The 21,321-nt window shown below is 40.4% G+C and overlaps 2 protein-coding genes across 4 annotated transcripts in view; one reads left to right on the forward strand and one right to left on the reverse strand.

Annotated features, from left to right (window-relative positions):
- Positions 1-21,321, forward strand: part of MKRN2 (makorin ring finger protein 2) — a 39,285-nt gene that overhangs the window by 2,465 nt on the left and 15,499 nt on the right. For all 3 annotated transcript variants that reach the window (XR_004960175.1, XR_004960176.1, XM_036267180.1), the window contains exons 2-4: positions 16,632-16,760; positions 17,786-17,967; positions 19,147-19,448. Coding sequence is in view for 1 of the 3 variants with exons in the window: in XM_036267180.1 (XP_036123073.1) it covers positions 16,632-16,760; positions 17,786-17,967; positions 19,147-19,448 (613 nt within the window). In the remaining 2 variants the exon portion in view is untranslated. The remainder of the gene's footprint in view (positions 1-16,631; positions 16,761-17,785; positions 17,968-19,146; positions 19,449-21,321) is intronic.
- Positions 13,323-15,510, reverse strand: LOC118633479 (zinc finger protein 124-like). The gene is given in 3 exon segments (XM_036267421.1): positions 13,323-13,425; positions 14,201-14,432; positions 15,501-15,510. Coding segments are annotated over 3 exon segments (345 nt in total).

A 21,321-nucleotide genomic window follows, 5' to 3' on the forward strand; every position in this document is an offset into this window, starting at 1 on the left:
TGAGTTACTCTCCTAGCCATATTTATTGCTCGTCATCCAGCAACCAGGACAATTCCATAGATCATGAAACTGAGCCTTAGCATTAAAGTGATTGCCCAGTGTCATTCAGCTTCCAAGTGGCAGAGCTGTGGCATCAGAGTCCATGTTCTTGTAGACTGTGTGGCCTCCAAATAAGGTTGGGAAATGCTAAATGAAAGTTTCTGCAGGAATTGTCAAAGCTTTTAATATGCTCACATGAAAGAAAAACATAAGCAAAAATATGTAGCAGTAAAGGAAGTTCACTTGCCAAAGAGGTATGAAGGAATCAACCCTCATAAGGACTACCTGACCAACTAAAAACAGAACACATTTGGAAAAAACAACAAAAACTGCAATATTACCAAGAGTTCCAAGTTTACATTAGAATGTTCATGGTGGAAAAACTTTTCTCACTTTATCATCTTTTTCACTAAAGTATTTTTTTAAAATTGATTTGAGAGGGAGAGAGAGGAACATCAGTTTGTTGTTCCATTTATTTATGCATTCATTGGTTGATTCCTATTATGTGCCCTGACTGGGAATCAAACCCACAGTCTTGGCATATCCATTGGGACAATACTCTAACCAACTGAACTATCTGGCCAGGGCCTTATTCACTAAAGTCATCTCCAGATATTAGTAACTTATAGAAAATGTCCAAGGTATGACTTATTTGGAGGACAGACATAAACAGGTTTCTTTGGTTTATGTCAGAGTGCAGAGTGTTTTGTGGTTTGTGTTCCTGACTGTGGAATGTGATGTACATACTTATTCTGAATGGCAGCAAGACAAAGTGTTAATTTTGCTTCCATTCCAATACTCATATCTTTCCAAGAGATGGATGTGAAGTGCTAGGATTCCCAAACTTACAGACAAAGACACTCTGTATGTTTATTGTCTGGAATGGCAAGAATGGTACCTCATAGTTTTGTTTGTCAACTCTCCTGAATCCTTGACATGCTGCTCTATTTAAAATCTCATCTGAGGATTGTTTTTGCTGATTCTTTTTCCTAACCATCTCCTATGTCTTCCAATCTTTTTTTAAGTCGCTGGTGCAGGCCTTTATCATAGCTTGGTAACCAAATTTTTTGTCCTCCTCAAGTCCCTATGTCTTACTACTAGTAGACGACCTAGAATTTCAGTTTCCTGAGAGAGTCAAGCCTAGAGTTTTTGATTCTTTGAAAGACACAAAACAATGGGCACCTTTCCAGTAAGTGGTAGGAAGAACTTGAGCTCCAGAGTTGGGCAGTTCTGGATTCTGATCCTGATACCACCTGTGCCACAGTTTTCTCATCTGTAAAATGGGGATGGTAATGCTTAACCAACAAGATTTAAATAATAATAAACTATCTTGGAGCATTTATGATGTATTAGAGTCCCAGGAGTGGAGAACATCTGGCCCATGGACCATATAAGGCCTGTGAAATCAATACCAGCTGACATCACACACCTCACCAAATTAGCCTGAACAAATATAGCAGTCTAGTTTTTAAGTTGATAATTTTGTATGCCCATGAACAAATAGCCAAATGGCCTTTGGCAGATAAAAGGTTCCCCACCCCTGTAACAGATAGGCACTTATGTGCATTGTCTTAGCTAAACCTCACTGTAATCTGTCACAGCGGTCTATGAAGTACAATTATTATAAACATATTACAGATGGGGAAACAGGCTTGGAGATTTAAATAATTTGCTCAAGGTCACATAGCAAGCTGTCTGACTTCAGAGTCTTAACCACTACACTATATTTCATCCCCACTTCTAATACATTTATTTCAAGCCTGTACCATGCCTAACATTAGCTAGCTCCCTTATCCCTTGACAGATCTGTTGTTACAAGCAGTACAGCCAGAAATTTTAAGCCTGGAAAAATATGTTGGAAAATATGAAGGAAGGTGACAGGGAGAATGCAAATTACCCATATACTTGGAGGTGAATTTGCAAAATTGTTTTACTGCAGGCAGGCACCACTGAATGGCCTTCAAGAAACCTGATTGGTTGTTTTTTCAGCCCTCAGCAACTGCTAGAGCTGTGGCGGTTTTGTGGCTAGTAGTGATTTAATATCCTTTGCAACATATAATAGCTATACTGTCTGAAACCGTCTTTTGGGGTCACCCAGAATAACAGACCCCTTTGGAGTGTCCCCCAGAAATAATCTCCCTGCTCTTTTTGAGTCTCCAGGTACATACTTCCCAGCCCTCATATTACCTGTGCCCCTCCCTACCCCAGATATTCCCCCCAATTCATGTCTCTAAGCAAGATATAAGGGATGGATGGTTTGGCCGTCAGGAAGAGTGGGCAGTTGGAAATTCACTACTTATAATATGAGAGGCCCGGATTAAGTTCAGTATAACACAGATGTGGAGGAGTAGCTATAAGTGGTTGACAAAGATGCCCCAGGGGTCAGGCAGGATGTGTTCAAGGTAGTTTTGTGTTTGTCACTGGGGAATGGAAATGTGATATATGCTATAAAAATAAGACTGGGCTGGCTTCACCTCTTACATAACACTGGTTTCACACTTACCTTTCTTGAAGGCAATGATGGTCTGAAAGTTATTTTTGAAGCTCTTTAAATTTGAGCTCAGTCACTTACAGAAGTGAAATGGCTGCATGAAGTCACCAGCTTATAAGTGGCAAAACTAGAAGCTCTGGTTGGTGGTTAAATATTTGTTTTCTTAATGGAAGAAATAGTGAATGCAATTTGAAAGGCAGATTTTCTGAATATGATTTATGGAATGTGGTGGTAGAATTATGAAAGGCATCGATGTACAACCAATGCAAACATCTTTCTTCTTACATGTCTGGTTAACAGATAGTATCTGCTAGAGGACTTCTGACCATCTCCTACCCTGTTTTTTGTTTGTTTGTTTTTTTTCCCAGGAAATCTTGTCTAGTTTCTCCAAAAGAAACCATTAATGAAGTATTTGTTAGATCTCATTGTTGTGGAATGTTTATATAGCCACTTTGAGCCTGTTCTCTTCCAGTATCTGAGTTTACTAATTCTGATACCTCTTTGTCATTTAGAGTTGCCTCTTAACACTGACTTTTTTACAACTTTTATACCTTCAAAGATTGAAGATTACCATATTTGAGGATGATTGAAATAGTATTGCAATCTTGATTTTGAGTAGCATTTTTCAGAAAGAATTGTCAAATTGTTTAGTATTGTAATACACTTGTGTATCCAGGATCCCCAGGACCACACTTACATCTGAAGATTGGCTAGAAAGACCCACAGGACTCAGCATATAGTTGTTCTAAGTGATAAGATATATTACGGTGATGTAGTAAAGAGTCACAGCTGGATCACAAGGGGAAAAGACAACAGGCAGCATCTGGAGGAACCTATGTGCAGGCTTCCTACCTTCACTCTCATGAAAGGTCACACAGCATACTTTGCCCCCCAAAACAAAAATGCAGCAACATGTGTCCTGGGAAGCTCATTAGAGATCCATTGCCCAAACTGGGCACCCTCTACGTAGCATCTCCCCAAATTCTGGACTCCCAGAAGGAAAGCAGATGTTCAGCATAAGCTACATTGTACAGTTAAGACACAATGAGCCAGTCTTATCACTTAGAGGAAATTTTATATCACTGTAGAGAACCATTTACCAGCCACATTCTAGTAAATGCTAGGCAGTAGCCAGCCTTGTTAAGCATGCCTTTCTGATAGCAGGCTCAAATCTGCTGTTAATTCTTTTCTGCACACATAAAGTCAGCATTGTGAATAGCAAGATCCCTTTGATACAGGCCTTTTATATATATATATATATATATATATGTGTGTGTGTGTGTGTGTGTGTGTGTGTGTGTGTGTATATACATATATATATATCTCAAGCGTTTTTTTTATTTTTCAGTTACAGTGGATATACAGTATTATAGTAGTTTCAGGTATACAACATAGTGATTAGACATTTATATGACTTACAGAGTGATCACCCTGATAAGTCTAGTACCTATCTGATGTCATACATAGTTATTATAATATTATTGACTATATTCCCTACTACTTTACATTCCTGTGACTTTTTATAATTGCTTTTTCCTTATTTTTATTTTTTTTAATCCTCACCCGAGGATATTTTTCGATATTTTGTTCAGATGGAGTGGGAGGGAGGGAGAGAAACATCGATGTTGAGAGAGACACATTGATTGGTTGCCTCCCACATGACCCCAACTGAGGCTAGGGATCAAACCTGAAACCCAGGTACATGTCCTTGACTGGGAATCGAACCCACAACCCTTCTACCTGCTGGTTGATGCTCTAACCGCCCAGCCAAATGGACCAGGGCAATTTGTTATTCTTAATCCCCTCACCTTTTCACACATCTCCCCTCCCTCTCCCATCTGGCAACCATCAATTTGTTTTCTGTATCTATTGGTTTTGTTTATTTTATTTTCTACATTCCATATGTGAAATCATATCATATTTGTCTTTCTCTGTCTGACTTATTTCATTTAGCGTTAATACCCTCTAGGTCCGTTGCAAATGGCAAGATTTTATTTTTTAATATTTTTATTGATTTTTGGAAGAGATAGATAGAAACATGGATGTGAGAGAGAAACATCAATTGGCTGCTTCCTGCACGCCCCTCACTGGGGATCGAGCCTGCAACCTGGGCGTGTGCCCTGACTGGGAATTGAAGTGGGACCTCTCAATACATGGGATGATGCTCACTCAATCCATTGAGCCACACTGGCCAGGCAAGATTTCATTTATATTTTTATGGTTGAGTAATATTCCATTATATATATGTACCAGTCTTCTTGATCCATGTGTCTATTGAGGGACACTTAGGTTGCTTCCATATCTTGGCTATTATAAATAATGCTGCAGTGATTATAGGGGTACATATGCCTTTTCAAATCAGTGTTTGGATTCCTTCAGATAAATACCCAGAAATGGAATTGCTGGGTCATGTGGTGGTTCTATTTTTAATTTTTTGAGGAACCTTTATACTGTTTCCATAGTGACTCTACCAATTGTCAGTCCCACCAATAGTACACAAGGGTTCCCTTTTCTCCTCGTCCTTGCCACCACTTGTTTGATGATTTACTGATGATAGTCATTCTGATAGGTATGAAGGGGATATGTCATTGTGGTTTGTTTTTTTTTTAATTTGTATTTTCCTCATGGTTAGTGATGTGGAACATCTTTTCATATGTCTATTGGTCATCTATATGTCCTCTTTGGAGAAGTATGTATTGAGGTCCTCTGCCCTTTTTTACATTAGATTGTTTGGGGTTTTTTTTGTGTTTTGTGTGTTCAGTTGCATGAGTTCTTTATAATTTTGGATATTAACCCCTTATTGGATGTCTCATTGGCAAATATCTTCTCTCATTTAGTAGGTTGTCTTTTCATTGATGGTTTTCTTTGCTGTGCAAAACCTTTTTAGTTTGATATAGTACCATTTGTTCATTTTTATTTTCTTTTATTTCCCTTGCCCAAGGAGATATATCCAAAAAATAAAGGGGTGGGAAAAAGTAGGTTTGAAGTTGTGAGTACACAAAATACAGTTTATTCTTGTATTACTATTTATTAATTATTGTTTTCCATATGAACAACTGTAAACCTGCTTTTGCCCACCCCTGTAGTAGTAAGAACAATGTTAAAGAGTTTACTGCCTATGTTCTCTTCTAATTTTATGGTTTCAGATGTTACATTTACGTTTTTAATCCACTTTAAACTTCTTGTATATGGTGTAAAAAAGTGGTCTCTTTTTCTTTTGCATGTATCCAGTTTTTCCAACATCTATAAAGAAACTGCCTTTACCCCATTGTATATACTTGCCTCCTTTGTCAAAGATTGATTCACTGTATAGGTGTGGATTTATTTCTGGCCTCTTTATTCTGTTTCATTGATCTATGTGCCTGTTTTTTATGTCAGTACCATGCCTTTTTTTTTAAGTGAAGTTTAACATTTTTTCTCCCCTTTATTGATTTTAGGGAGAGAGGAAGTTAGAGGAGGAGAGAGAGAAAAACATCTATGAGCGAGATCATCAATTGGCCGCCTCCTACATACCCCCCACTGGGGATCGGGCCCATAACCTGGGCATGTATCCTGATGGAATTGAACTGGCCACCTCTCAGTTCATGGAGGGCACTCAATCACTGAGCCACACCAGCCAGCCTTTTTTTTTTTTTTTTTTTTAAGAGTGGGAGAGAAACATTGATTCGCTGTTCTACTGATTCATGTATTCCCTTGCTGATTCTTGTATGTGCCCTGTCTGGGGATTGAACCCACAACATTGGCGCATGGAGGAGACACTCCAACCAAAACTGAGCTACCCGACCAGGCCAGTACTATGCTACTTTGATTACTTTAGCCTTGAAATATAGTTTGAAGTCAGGTAGGATGATACTTCCAACTTTGTTCTTCTTACTCAAGATTGCATTGGTTATTCGGTGTCTTTTGTGGTTCTATATAAATTTTAGGATTATTTGTTCTACTTCTGTGAAAGATGCCATTGGTATTTTGGTAGACATTGCATTAAATCTGTAGATTGCTTTAGGTAGTAAGGACATTTTATGATGTTAATTTTTCCTACCCATTAGCACGGTATATCCTTCCATTTATTTGTATCTTCTTTAGTTCCCTTAATGTGTTATATTTTTCCAATTACAGGTCTTTTACCTCCTTGGTTAAATTTATTTCTAAGTATTTTATTCTTTGTGATTGTAAATAGGATTTTTAAAATTTCTCTTTTCTGATGGCTTGCTATTCATGTATAAAAATGGAACCAATTTCTGAATATTAATTTTGTATCCTGCTACTTTACTAAATTCACTTACTCTGTTTTTTTGGGGGTGGGCACGGAATCTTTAGGCTTCCCTCTTATAGTATGTTATTCACAAATAATAACAGTTTTACTTCTTTCTTTCCTATTTGTATGCCTTTTATTTATTTCTTTTGTTTTTGTATGATTGCTCTGGCTAGTACTTCCACGACTATTTTGAATAAGAGTGGTGAAAATGGACATCCTTGTCTTGCTTCTGATCCTAAAGATAAAGCTTTCAGCTGTTCACCTTTGAGTGTGATGTTAACTATGGGTTTGTTATATATGGCCTTTATTATGTTGGAGGTGTGTTCCTTTTATATCCACTTGGGTGAGCTTTTTTTAATCATAAATGTATATTTGATTTTGTCGAATGTTTTTCTATATCAACACGATCAATTATTTTTGTCCTTCATTTTGACTATGTGGTATATCGCGTTGACTCATGGATATTAAACCAATCTTGCATCCAGGACTAAATCCCACTTAATCATGGTGTATGATCTTTTTATTTTATTGTATTAATTATTTTTGTTACAGATGTTTCTCCTTTTCCCCCCATAAATACCCTGTTCCTGACCCCCACCCCCAGGATTGTTGTCTATATCCATTGGTTATGCATATGTGTATATAAGTTCTTTGGTTTATTTTCCCCACTTCCCCCATGTATGATCTTTTTAAAGTGTTACTGAATTTGTTTTATATTTTGTTGAGGATTTTTACATCTATTATTTATCAGGGCTATAGATCTATAATTTTCTCTCCTCTTTTTTTTTTTTTTGGCAGTGTCATTGTCTGCTTTTGGTATCAGAGTAATACTGGCCCTTTAAAATGAGTGTGGGACCCTTCCCTCCTTTTCAGTTTTTTGGAATAGTTTAAGAAGGATAGATATTAATTTTTCTTGGACTGTTTGGTAAAATTCACCTGTAAAGCCATGTAGTCCAAGACTTTTGTTTCTTGGGAGTTTTGTTTTTTGTTTTTATCTCTGGTTTGATTTAGTTTTGGATGATTGTGTATTTCTAGGAATTTATCTAATTCTTTCAGGTTGTCCAATTTGTTGACATATAATTGTTTCTAGTATTTTCTTATAATCCCATTTCTCTGGTGTTGGTTGTCACTTCTCTTTCACATCTGAATTTATTGGACCTTCTTTCTTTTTTTCTTGATTAGTCTGGCTAAAGGTTTATGAACTTTGTTTAACTTTTTAAAGGACCAGCTCTTGGTTTCATTGACCTTTTGTTTTGGGTTTTGGTACTTTTTTAGACTCTGTTTGGTTTATTCCTGCTCTGATCTTTATTATTTTCTTCCTTTTACTCACTTTGTGTTTTGTTTGTTCTTTTTCTAGTTCATTTAGGTGTAAGGTTAGACTGTTTGAGATTTCTTTTTGCTTCCTGAGGTAGGCCTGTATTACTATGAATTTCCCTTTTAGGGCTGCTTTGTTGTGTCCCATAGATGGGGGTTGTTGTATTTTCATTTGTCTCATGCTATGTTTTGATTTACTTCCTAATCTCATTGTTAATCCATTCATTCATTGTTTAGTAGGAGGTTAGACATCCTATGATTAAGCCTTTAGTCCGTTTACATTTAAAGTAATTATTGATGAGTATATAGTTATTGATATTTTATTGTTTTTATGATTGTTTTTGTAGTTCTCTGTTTTTATTCTCTTGCTCTCTTGTGTGTTGATGACTCTCTAGTGTTGTGTTTGGAATGTTGGCTGATTCACTGCTTTTATTGTTTGCCTTTGAGAAGTTTCTTTTCTGTATTTTTAATTTGTATTTTGTATCTTAAAGAAGTCCCTTGAACATTCCTTGAAATACAGGTTTATAGTAATCAACTCCTGTAGCTTTTTCTTGTCTGCGAAGTTCAATTCTAAATTGCTGGGTAGAGTAATCTTGGTTGTAGGTCCTTGCTTTTAATCACTTTGAACTATTTTGTGCCAGTCCCTTCTGGCCTGCAAAGTTTCTGTTGAGAAATTAGCTGGCAATCTAATGGGAGGTCCCTTGTATGTCACCAACTGCTTTTCTCTTGGAACTTTTAAGATTTTCTCTTTGGGTTCATCTTGTTTGGGACTCTGCACTTCCTGGACTTATATGTTTATTTCCAGATTAGAGAAGTTTTCAGTTATTATTTCTTCAAATAGGGTTTCAGTCCCTTGCTCTCTGTCTTTTCCTTCTGGTACCCTTATGTGTGAATGTTGTTTCGCTTGATATCGCCCCAGATGTCCATTAAACTATCTTCATTATGTTGTTGTTGTTGTTGTTGTTGTTAATCCTCACCCAGAGATATATTTTTCATTTATTTTTAGAGAGAGTGGAAGTGGGGTGGGGGAAGAAAGAGGGAAAGAGAGAAACATCGAAATGAGAGAGACACATCAATTGGTTGCCTCCCACCCAAGGCCAGGGATCAGCTGGGTATTGAACCTGTGATCCTTTGTTGTGTAGGCTGATGCTGTAATCATTGAGCCACACAAGCCAGGGCAGTATCTTCATTCTTTAAAATTTTTTTCTTTTTGTTGTTATGATTGGGTGTTTTCTGCTATCTCGTCTTCCAGTTAATTGATTAAATCCTGTGTTTCATCTAATCTGCTGTTGTTTCCCTAATGGATTCTTTGTTTCAGTTATTTTATTCAAATCTACTGGTTTGTTCTCACCTTTTCTATCGACTTTTTCCCTCCATTTTCTTTCTTTTGTTGAAGTTTTCACTGAGTTAATCTGTTCTTCCCCAAAATTTATTGCGCATTCTTTTTTTAATCCTTACCCGAGGACATTTTTTTGCATTTATCTTCATATAGAGAGGGAGGGAGAGAGAGAGAGAGAGAGAGAAACTTCGATGTAAGAGAGACATTGACTTGTTGCCACCCGTACAACCCCTACCGGGACCAGGGACAAACTGTAGCCAAGGTACACGCCCTTAGCGAGAACTGAACCCGGACTCTCTGGTCCATGGGCTGATGCTCTAACTGCTGGGACAAACCAGCCAGGGCTTATTGAACATTCTTATAACCCGTGTTTTGAACTTTGTATCTTGTAGATTGCTTGCTCCATTTTGTTTAGTTTTTTTCCTGGAGTTTTGTTCTATTCTTTCATTTGGGACATGTTTCTTTGTTTTTTCATTTTGGCTGACTCCCTGTGTTTGTTTCTATTATATTAGACCTGTGTCTTCTGGTCTTGGCATAGTGGCCTTATATACTAGGTGTCCTGTGGGGTCCAGTGGTGCAGTCTCTTTGTTCACCTGAGCCTGGTGCTCTAGTGGTATCCCGTGTGTGTGTGCGCACACGCGCGCGCACGCCCTTCTGTTGTAATTGAGTCTTGGTTGCTATTGGCATGTCTGTGGGTGGATTGACCCTCAGCCTGACTGGCTCTCGCAGTGGCTGTAGCAGATGATCTTTCAGCCCTTGGATGACCCCATGGATTGAGAGTTATTTTAGCAGGCTATTTTACCAGCCAAGTCTGCCCTTCAGGTGTTTCCTTTGTGGAGTTTCTTGGGTGGTACCCTGGAGTGGTGTGAAGCCAGCCACTGGGAGTGTTGGTCTGGGGCCTCATGGGAGGGGCTCCAGTGCAGGTCAAGGGCAGCTGCCACTTGTGTTTGGTTTGAAAGCACTTGGAAGAGTTTATGTTGTGAACTGATAACCAGCTGCCACTTGTGTTGGGCTTTGGACACTTTGGTGTACACTGATGTGAACTGAGGCTGTCACTGGAAAGGGACCGGGCCCAGGTGGGTCTGCCTCAGGCCAGCCAGTAGTGTGTGGGTTCTTCAGTTCATGAAGGAAAGATTTCACAACACAAGTCCAGATAATTTTGAGAGTACGTTTGTTAAAACCAGAGACAGTGAAACAAAGGAAGGGCTTAAGATAGCGGAAACAATAGAAGTGAGCCTAGGTTAGTGCTCTGCTTTGGCCCTCTAGAAATGTTATAGGAAAGAAGTGAGCCACATTGGGCTGCATGGACTCACTGAGAAGTGAAAGTCACAGTGACAGAGTGTGCCATGGTGGGGCTGCTGTTAGCTCACTGAAAAGTCACAGAAAAGGGTGCCTTGGAGACAAGTTCAGGAGGTTAGCTCAGGATGAGCTGCTGCTGCCCACTGCTCCCCTGTTGCAAGTCTTGTGGAGACCCTTAGAGTTTAGGAGAAAGAAAGTAAAAGTTCATATCGGAGAAGAGGGGGTGCAGGCATGCTCCAAGGAGAACTCGCTGGATTCTTTGTTTCGAGAGTTCTTACCTGTTTTCTAAAGGCAGGAATCCTAGAGGAGGGTTTCAGCAGACTATTCATCAGTTTTCCAGGTGTGTTCTTTAAAATATGCAGATATGCCGAAATGAGCATATAAGGGATCAGAATCATTTTCTGGTCAGCTTTACCTCTATCATGAATTTATTTGATTCTAATTGTTTTTGTTGCTATTATTTATTAATTCCCTTGACTTTATCTGTCTTTGGGTTTGGCTGGCACAAATGCACTAATTGGGTCTCTGTTATATATCTCCTGACCAGAGTGATTTAACCTATTTACTCTGGTTAGGGAGGAGAGGTGTAAAACCATTTTGTCTCAAGTGTCCTTGGTTAGGGAAGATGAGATCTTGTGATTTACTCTCTGGCTATAAATTGCTTAAATTGTTTGGCCCCATTTGTCTAACCTCTGCCTCAGTTTCCCTTTTCCCACTTGTCAAAAAAATTATCCTAACATCTAACTATCCTGTCTCAAGGCTAGCCACCATTTGTGCCAGTTGCAGCATGTTCCAAGCCAAGACTGGCTGATGTTTTTGCCAGGCTTGGGGTCATCTGATGGGAATTACAATGAAAGTTGAGTCAGTCACCACTTGTGCTGGGCTTGGGGCTGCTTGGCAAGAGATACAGGGCACACCAAAGCCAACTGCTGCTTGTTTGGGGTTTGGGGACCTTTGAAAGGTTTTAGGAAAATCCACAGTGCAAGTTGAGGCAGGCTACTTTTGTGGAAAAGATGCTGGAAGTGTCTGGGACTGGGTGTGTGAATTGGGGGGTGGGTCAGGGTCTCAGGAAATTACCAGGGAAGGACAAAAGGTATTAGCCAGGTTAATGGAGAACTCAGATTTGTCGCCTGACTGGGTGGGAGAAGAGTTCAACAAAGAAAGAATGGCGCTTGTCAGCACTTCCATCAGGGAGAGAGCTATCCTGACCCCTGCTCTCTCGTCTATTTAGTTTCTCCTCATATATCCTTGGTGCTTTAAGATCTGCTGCCCCTGCACTGGGGCTTAGAATGACTGTGAGTGAATGAGTGAGTCACTGCATGGAGCTCCTAGATTTCCAGCAGCCTCTGTCTCACTTGGACACAATCCCTGCTGGTTTTCACAGCCAGATGTTATGGGAACACCTCTTCCCAGCACTGATGTCCACCTGGGGAGCCTGGTGTGGAGCTTTGACCCCTTGCTCCTCAGGGGGGACTTCCACAACCAAGATATCCCTCCTGATACTTAATTGCCACACCATGGTTGTGAGATCTACCTGTGTTGTGTCTCCACCCCTCCTGCTTGTCTTGTTGTGACTTCTTCTGTATATCCTTAGTTAAAAGACTTTTGTTCAGCTACTCTTCAGCTGGTTCTCAATGATGATTGTTCCATAATTTAGTTGTAATTTTAATGTGGTCATGGGAGGAGGTGATCACACATTTACCTACTCTGTCATCTTGACCAGATTCCTCTTAGGTTTCTAACAAAGAATACCCTTAGTTTGTGGGACTCTGTGCCATTTCCTTTCTCCCTTCCTCCCCCATTTCCCTCCCTTCTTTCCTCCTAGCTTTCTCTCCTTTTCTTTACCTACAGCAGACTTATAGCAAGTTACTGTACAGTCTAATCTAGAGGAAGACCCCCCTCCAAGGGGGTGTTGCCTAGGAAGAGACTAGCTGATCACCTGGAAAAGACTCTATAGGCCTGACCGGTGTGGCTTAGTGGTTGAGCATCGACCCATGCACCAAGAGTCACTGGTTCGATTCCTGGTCAGGGCACATGCCTAAGTTGTGGGCCAAACCCCCAGTAGGGGCCTTGCAGGAGGTGGCCAGATTGATGTTCTCTTTAATCAATGTTTCTATCTCTCTCTCCCTTCCTCTCTCTTTAAAATCAATTAAAAATACATAATTTAAAAAAGAAAGCCCTGGCCAGTTTGGCTCAGCGGTTGGAGCACCAGCCTGTGGACCAAAGAGTCATGGGTTCAATTCCTGTCAGGGGCACATACCTCCATTGCGATTTGATCCCTGGCCCTGGTTGGTGTCGTACAGGAGGCAACCAGTCGATGTGTCTCTCTCACATCTCTCTTTCTCTTTCACTCTTTCCCCCACCTGCCCTCCCCCCCTCTCTCTCTCACTCTAAATGGAAAAGTATCCTCAGGTGAGGATTTAAAACAAACAAATGAGAAAAGGAAAGACTATAGGGCATCGCCTCAGTATAGTCACTTATGATATTCATACGGTTCTCTGCAGTGTGAGTTTTTTCAGGTATTCAAAGAGAACTGAGAAACTGAAGATTTTACTACACTTTTTACATTCATAAATGTTTCTCTCCTATGTGGGTCCCATGTGTTTGAAAACTTTGATGATATCTATAGGCTTTTCCAGATTGTTTACAATGATAGAGTTTCTCTCCATTGTAGGTTCTTTCATGTATTTGAAGTGAAGTTGAAGAACTAAAAGTTTACCCACATTTATAGGTTTTTCTCTCCATTGTGATTTATTTTTTATTTTATTTTATTAATTTTGATGATGTTGTTAATCCTCTCCTGAGGATATTTTTCTACTGATTTTTAGATAGAGTGGAAGGAAGGGCCCGGCCGGTGTGGCTCAGTGGATTGAGTGTCGTCCCATAGACTGAGAGGTCCCAGGATACATGCCTGGGTTGCGGGCTCAATCCCCCATAAGGGGTGTGCAGGAGGCAGCTGATCATTGTTTCTCACGTCAGTGTTTATCTCTCTCTCTAAAAAATCAATTAAAAAACAAAAGCAAAAGAAGAAGGGAGGGAGGGAGAGAGAGAGGAACATTGACACATTGATTTGTTGTCTCCTGCATGACCCTCACTGGGACAGGGGATCGCACCTGCAATCCTTCTGTCCAAAGGCTGATGCTCTAACAGCTGAGCCAAACCGACCAGGGCTCCATTGTGATTTCTTTCATATTTTTCAAAACACTAGAGATAACTGAAGACTCTCCCACGTACGTTGCATTTATGGCTTCTCTTCATAATTCTGATACTCAGGCTTGTGTCCAGTTTGACATCTGATATGCATATTATGGAGTAAATGGTGTATAAAGACTTTTGCACACATACTATATTCCCGTTGTTTTACTCTAGAAGTTTTCTTGCTCAGGTTGAAATTTGGAATAAGGCTGAAGTTTTCTTTATAGATTGACTATCCTCTTTCCTATCAGATTCTACCATATATTTTCTTAGCTTTCACGTCTGGTTTTTGTACTGATCTTCAATGTTATGATCTTTCTGTCTTGTTTTTTTTTTCCCTACTAAGGCCATGTTCCTGACAGTTTCTCCCGTAACCTCTCTATAGCGTTCCTTCTGTGAAGGATCCAGTAAAGCCTGCTTCTCCAGAGTGAAGTTCACAGCCATATCCTCAAAGGCCACTGAGTCAATTTCTAGGTTTCCTGGATCTCCCTGGGTCCTTCCTATACATGTCACAACAGGAGAGAAGCTATGACACAGTCAACAAGGCTGTGAAGGGTAGGCAGCAAGCATCTTCCCAGCATGATTTGTTAAAGACTGTTCTTTCCGCCCTGCCGATTTGGCTCAGCAGTTGGAGCATCGGCCCATGGACCAGAGTCCCGGGTTCGGTTCCTGCTAAGGGCACGCACCTTGGTTGCGGTTTGTCCCTGGCCCTGGTTGGGGTCATGTGGGTGGCAACTACTTGATGTGTTTCTCTCACATTGATGTTTCTCTCTCTCTCTTCCTCCCACTCTATCTGAAGATAAATGCAAAAAGTCCTTGGGTGAGGATAAAAAAATTTTTTAAAAAGACGGTTCTTTCCCTCATTGAATTACCTTTACACCTTTCATCAGGAATTAGTTAATCATGTATGTGTGATTCTGTTAATGGGCACTTCAAAGAGTTGCTGTCAGCCTCCTTGAACTCCAAACTCTTGTCTCTTCAACTCAGCAAGACCGCTGTGCTTTCCTAGGAGTTCTCCCTGCACAAAGGTTCAGAATATACATCCAGGCTGAAAGCCAAGCTGAATATGGGGCTCACCTTCCTTGTCTCCCTTCTTTCAAGAACCAGTATTCTGTTGCCTTTTGTCCATGTCTGAAAACAGCTGTTTAATGTGTTTTGTTCTGTTCTTTAGTTTTTTTATGTTGAAGGGCAAGTGCCATCCATGCTCCTTCATAGCTAGAAGCAAAAATCTGTTCTTTCTTCCTTCCTCTTTGTGTTTTGGTTTGGATAGTTTCTATTGCTGTGTCTTCAAGGATTTCTGAGACTTTTTTGGTAGTGTCTAATCTACTGTTAAGTTCATCCAATATAATTTTTATTTTAGATATTGTAGTTTTCATTTCTGTAAGTTTCATTTAGTTATTTTTATGTAACCCATTTTTCTCTATATTCATGTTTTCCTTTGAGTCCTTCAACATATTGAGCATATTTATAATAGCTTTTTTTTAAAAGGTCCTTGTCTGCCGATATCATTATCTGTCATTCCTGTTACTAACTTTTCTCCTGTTTTTGGGCGAGTCACATTTGCTTGCCTTTTGGCATGTCTAGTAATTTTTTATTGGATGCCAAACATTGTGAGTATTTCTGAGTATTTGGATTTTATTGTCTTTCAAAGAGTATTAAAGTGTGTTTTGGTTAACAGTAGGTTATTTCTTATATAAGGTATATCTAAAATGCTCTTTACTTTAGGACTTGTTTACCATTAATACCAAGGCATGCCCCTCTGGGGTCTCTACTGTTTGCTCTGAGTATTCAGCCAGGTCTCTACTCTAGATGGACAGAATAAGAATGCCTCCTTCAGTGCCAGAATTAGACATCCCAGAACATTCTTTTATATATATATATATATATATATATATATATATATATGCGCTACACTATCTTATTTGAGCCTCACTACAACCCAGTAAAGTAGATAGTGTGATTTTCATTTTTATAGATAAAGGTAGCAAGGCCCAGGGATGCTGGTTTTGTGACTTGCTCATAGGGCAGGCTGGATCCTGGGCCCCGGTCTCTTTGATTCCATTACAGCCATATCCTGTAAGCTCCGTGAGAAAGAGGGAGCAGTTTTTCAGAGAGTATTTTCTCAATTGTGAGTTGCACATTTTATACCTGTAACGTATCTTGAATCAAAGGGATATATCTTACAATAGAAATGTATGGGGTCATTGTTCTTCCAGAATAGTTGTCATTGAATCAGTTGTGGTGCATCTAAAAATCACTGTGTTATAGAATCAAGCAGTGCCAAATAGAGCCTTGATACATAATATATGCATAATAGATAGTTGTATACTAGGTTTAAAAATATGGTGACTTGCCCTGGCCCATTTGGCTCAGCGGTTAGAGCATCGGCCTGCAGTCCAGAGAGACCCAGGTTCAGTTCCCACTAAGGGAGTGTACCTCGGTTGCAGCTTATCCCCAGCCCTGGTTGGTCATGCGGGTGGCAGCCACTCGATGTGTCCCTTTCACGTCAATGTTTCTCTCTCTCTCCCTCCCTCCCACTCTATCTGAACAAAAAATGGAAAAAAATGTCCTTGGGTGAGGATTAAAAATATATATATATATATATATATATATATATATATATATATATATATATATATAGTGACTTTATATAGCAAGATGTGCTTCTAAAAGTTCTATGCCTCTGCTTGTCTTTCCAGGTATTTTATGCATGGTGTGTGTCGGGAAGGAAACCAATGTCTGTTCTCACATGACTTGGCCAATAGCAAGCCATCCACCATCTGCAAGTACTATCAGAAGGGCTACTGCGCCTATGGAACTCGTTGCAGGCAAGAACCCCGCTACTGCCCCCAACCATTACACTGAGTTGAATACTATCAGGGATTTGGATCCTTCATTTGGAGCATGGGTCTTGAGGGCAAATTTTAAATTTAAAAGTAATATGACATTACAAAAAGCATGGTAAATAATTTTGAAACCTTATTTTTAGTACCCAAACACTAATCTTCAGAATCACTTTTCAGGCCTCATTCTTATGAGTCTCTAGTTATAAAATGCCCTCAAGGTATATATATATGATTTTATACCTTGCTCCCCTGCCCACAGTTAACATGTCATAAGCTTTTTCCTGTGCTGCTATTTTATAATGTTTTATAATCTTAACAGACCATCATTTTATTAACTATGCCTCCATTAGAAATGTAAGCAGCTTTCAGTTTTTTGCTATGGGTACCCGTGCAATGAACATTTATGTGCATAGAGTCTTCCTTTTTACCACTGACATCTGTAGGCAACGTAATAACTTCTAAACAGGGAAATATTTCAAAAACCTGTTTCTGTCCTTTTGTAATAAAGAGCTGCTTTGTTCTTTCATGGGCTGCAAAGCCCCCTTCAATTCTTCCTGTGGCTACCTAGGTGATAATGGAAGTTGGTCCACCTTGCCCCTACCCCTGCCGGTAGGTGCCCCAGAGAGACAGCCCAAGAAAGGCTGGTCTCCAGCTGTTACATTGGCCATTATTAACATTGTGGGGACTCCTGCCCGAAAGAACGCTGGATTGGGTGTCAGATTTCAGTTCGACATCTGTCTGGAATTTTTAGGGTTTCTTTGTGTGGTCTGGGAAGTATGTCTGTCTCACTGAAGTCCTATAAGGACACTTAAATGTAGGTGATAGACAGCAATGTAGCACTAGTTCTTACTAATCGATAAAAGCCTTTTATCAATTAAAATGTGGGGAAAGAATTGTTTCATTTTCCACCTTTGCAAATGGAGTGGAAGGAAGGACATTCCATGTCTGGGCAGTGTGGGAGACACGTGCTTGTAGTGTGTCCATAATCTGCTGTGTGTTTTGTTTAGATATGATCACACAAGGCCCTCTGCTGCAGCTGGTGGTGCTGTGGGCTCCGTGCCCCACAGTGTGCCCTCCCCGGGCTTCCACAGTCCTCACCCTCCTTCCGACCTCACTGCACCTATTGTGAAAACTAACTTACATGAACCTGGGAAACGTGAGAAAAGAACATTGGTACTTAGAGACCGAAGTGAGTGAGCAGAATCCTTTTGTTGCCTCTTTTTGAAAAGCAGTTTTGTCTTGTTCTTCATGTTTCTTTCTGGTCTTCTCTTGACAAAAGGACTGCTAACCTAGTACCCTTCCATCCTCTCTGAATGTAGAGACACCATATCTGTCCTGAGAATGGGCTTCATTTGGCTAGAGTATTCAGATGGTGCATTTGGCCTTGTGCCCAAGGCTGGGCTGAGCCCCTAGTTTGGCCTAGCAAAATATAAACAGTGATTTTTTTTTGTTAACGTGTAACTGCCATCTGCATAGGATGGTTGCCCAGTTCTAAACTGTTCATTTCAAAGCTACATATTTTGATAAAGAGCATGTATCGCTGTTTTACCTCTAGGTCAGTTTGTACTCTTAGTTCTTATGCTGAGCCAGTGTTTGCCATTTTAGGTTGCAGCTTTGGTAATAATAGCATGTTGGGGTTTGGGGAGTGGTCTGTATCCTGGAACAGGATTTGGGGAGGAAGAAGGCTACAAATGATAAAAGTTGTTTTTGTTGGCTGGTCCTCAGCAGGTGAAGGAATTTCTAGATCTCGGAATTGTGAGACATAAGATAGACAGATTTCATCCTAAGCAACCAAGTAATTGATCTAGTTAAGTATGTCCCCTCTAAAAAGGCAGTGTGTGTGTGATGGGAAGGGCTCCAGATGTAAGGGGAGACCATAGGACAATTTAACATTGACCTCAGGACCCCAAGACTCCAGATTTTCATAATTCTAGTTGGATTTAAAATGATAGATAACTTTACTGGTATAAAGGAAACCCTGTATACTATCGACCACATTCTAAATTCCCTTTGACTTTATACACACACACACACACTTTGATATACATATTTTAGTGTTAACTGGTCCAAATGTTGACATTTCCATACTTGCTATTTTTAAATAGAAACTTCAGTATTCTTTTGTATAAATATATTATGGTTTTTGCTATTTCCCTATGTTGCCAGTTATGTTTCTCAGTTAATGTCACTATGAACATTTTATGCTGTTCCTTTTATTTTTCCCTCTTGGCTTATTTTTTCCTATATGTTCCCAAGAGTGAAATTCCCAAGGTTAGAGTTACTTAATCTGTTAGGTTTTGACTAGCTGCTTTACCAGAATGGTTGGGCCAGTTTTCATTTGTGTGTTTGCTGTGTGTTTTGTATTAAGATCTCTCTGGCATGGCTGAAGAAAAGGCTTGCCCCAGTGTGGTGAGTAATCCGGGAAGCAGTGACACCCAGAGTAGTCCAGAGATGAAGCCGCATTCTTACCTGGATGCAATCAGAAGTGGCCTCGATCACTTGGAAGCCAGCAGTTCCTACAGCAGCGAGCAGCAGCTGTGCCCCTATGCGGCCGCTGGGGAGTGCCGATTTGGGGATGCTTGTGTCTACCTGCATGGGGAAATGTGTGAAATCTGTAGGTTACAAGTCCTGCACCCCTTTGACCCAGAGCAAAGGAAAGCTCACGAGAAGGTAAAGTCACAAGCCTTTATGAACTTGTTTTAAGAAATTTGAAATAGCCCTGGTAGGTTTGGCTCAGCAGTTGGAGCGTTGGCCAGCAGACCGAAGGGTTGTGGGTTTGGTTCCAGTCAGGGGCACGTAACTCAGTGTGGTTTCATCCCTGGCTCTTTCAGGGTTGTGTGGGAGGCAACCAATCTATGTGTTTTTCTCACATTGATGTTTCTCTCTCTCTCTCTTTTTTTTTTTATCCTTATGCGAGGACATTTTTGCATTTATCTTCAGATAGAGCGGGAGGGAGAGAGGGAGGAAGAGAGCGAGAGAAACATAGACATGAGAGAGACATATTGAATGGCTGCGACCCACACAACCCCAACTGAGGCCGGGGACAAACTGCAACCGAGGTACGTGCCCTTAGCGAGAACCAAACCTGGGACTCTCTGGTCCACAGGCCGATGCTCTAACCGCTGATCCAAACTGGCCAGGGCTCTCTCTCCCTCCCCACTTCTCTCCCTCCATTTCTCCCTCCCAATCTTTCTGAAGATAAATGGGAAAATGTCCTTGGGTGAGGATTAAAAAGAAAGAAATTTGAAATGCACTAAGTGACAAAATTGTTGGTATTTCTGCAAGCATCTATCTACCAGTAATACCTGCATTATGTACCTGGCACATATATTTATTTATTTTTATTTTTATATTTATTTATTTATTTATTTATTTATTTATTTATTTATTTATTTATACACACACACACACACACCCTATTTTCAAGTTCTTTTTCTTATTGTCATTTGACAATTTTTTTTTAAGTGGGAGAGAGAGAGCGAGAGACCAGTGTGAGAGAGAAACATCGATTGGTTGCCTTCCACATGACCCCAACCAGAACGAGAATTGAACCTGCAACCCAGGCTCATGCCCTTGACCGGAATTGAACCCATGACCCTTCAGTCTTCTGGCCAACACACTAACCACTGAGCCAAACCGGCCAGAGTGACTATTCTCGATTATTTAGAATAAAGAAAAAAGAGACATCAGGAGAGAAAAAAGGAGAAACAAAGTTATGCAAAGTTCAGAGAATCTAGCTCAGGAGCCTAGAATGTGTGTGTCTGTCTGTCACATAACACACACACTCTTCTTCCCTTATTGTGGCTGCAGTCTAGCCAGGCTGAGTTCTGGAGAATTTGAAGAGCCCAAGTCATAGAATCTGAGCAGCCAAGTATTGGAAGAGGCCTTTCAGGTCATTAGGCCCCAGTGTTTAAGAGGCACCGCCTCACAGTGGGCCCTGTGCTTAGTTCAGGGCTCTGAAGATGGGTAAGAGAGAAGGAGAGGAACCCCCAGCTACAGTGTAGAACCGAGGAGGAGGTCCGGTATGTAGGGGTTGAGAATGTCTCCCTTCATTATCTTCCCAGGGGAGTGTTCAGGTGAGTACAGAATTAGAGCTTCCTTCTTCACCCAAGAATGCTGAGGTCTTTGTGCTGTGCATGTTGATTTATCTTATATCTGTGTCCACTGTGAACTCCCAAAGGCAGAGCCTAGGTCTTTGAATTCTTTTCATTCTAATGCCTGATACACAGTACTGTACATCACCTGCTTACTGAATAAATGAATCCATTAAATAATTTGGCCCTGGCTGGTTTGGCTCAGCGGTTAGAACATCAGCCTGCGGACCAGAGGGTCGTGGGTTAGATTACTGGTCAAGGGCATGTACCTGGGTTGCAGGTTTGATCCCTGGCCCTGGTCAGGCAGGGTCATGTGGGAGGCAACCAGTTGATGTCTCTGTCTGTCTGTCCCTGCCTCCCTCTTTCCCTCTCTCCCAGTCTATCGAAAAATCAATGGCAAAATATCCTGTAGTAAGGATTAACAACAAAAAAACACAAAGCAGCCCTGG

This window comes from Molossus molossus, unplaced genomic scaffold (genome assembly GCF_014108415.1).
Source record: "Molossus molossus isolate mMolMol1 unplaced genomic scaffold, mMolMol1.p scaffold_m16_p_18, whole genome shotgun sequence".
Lineage (NCBI taxonomy): Eukaryota > Metazoa > Chordata > Mammalia > Chiroptera > Molossidae > Molossus > Molossus molossus.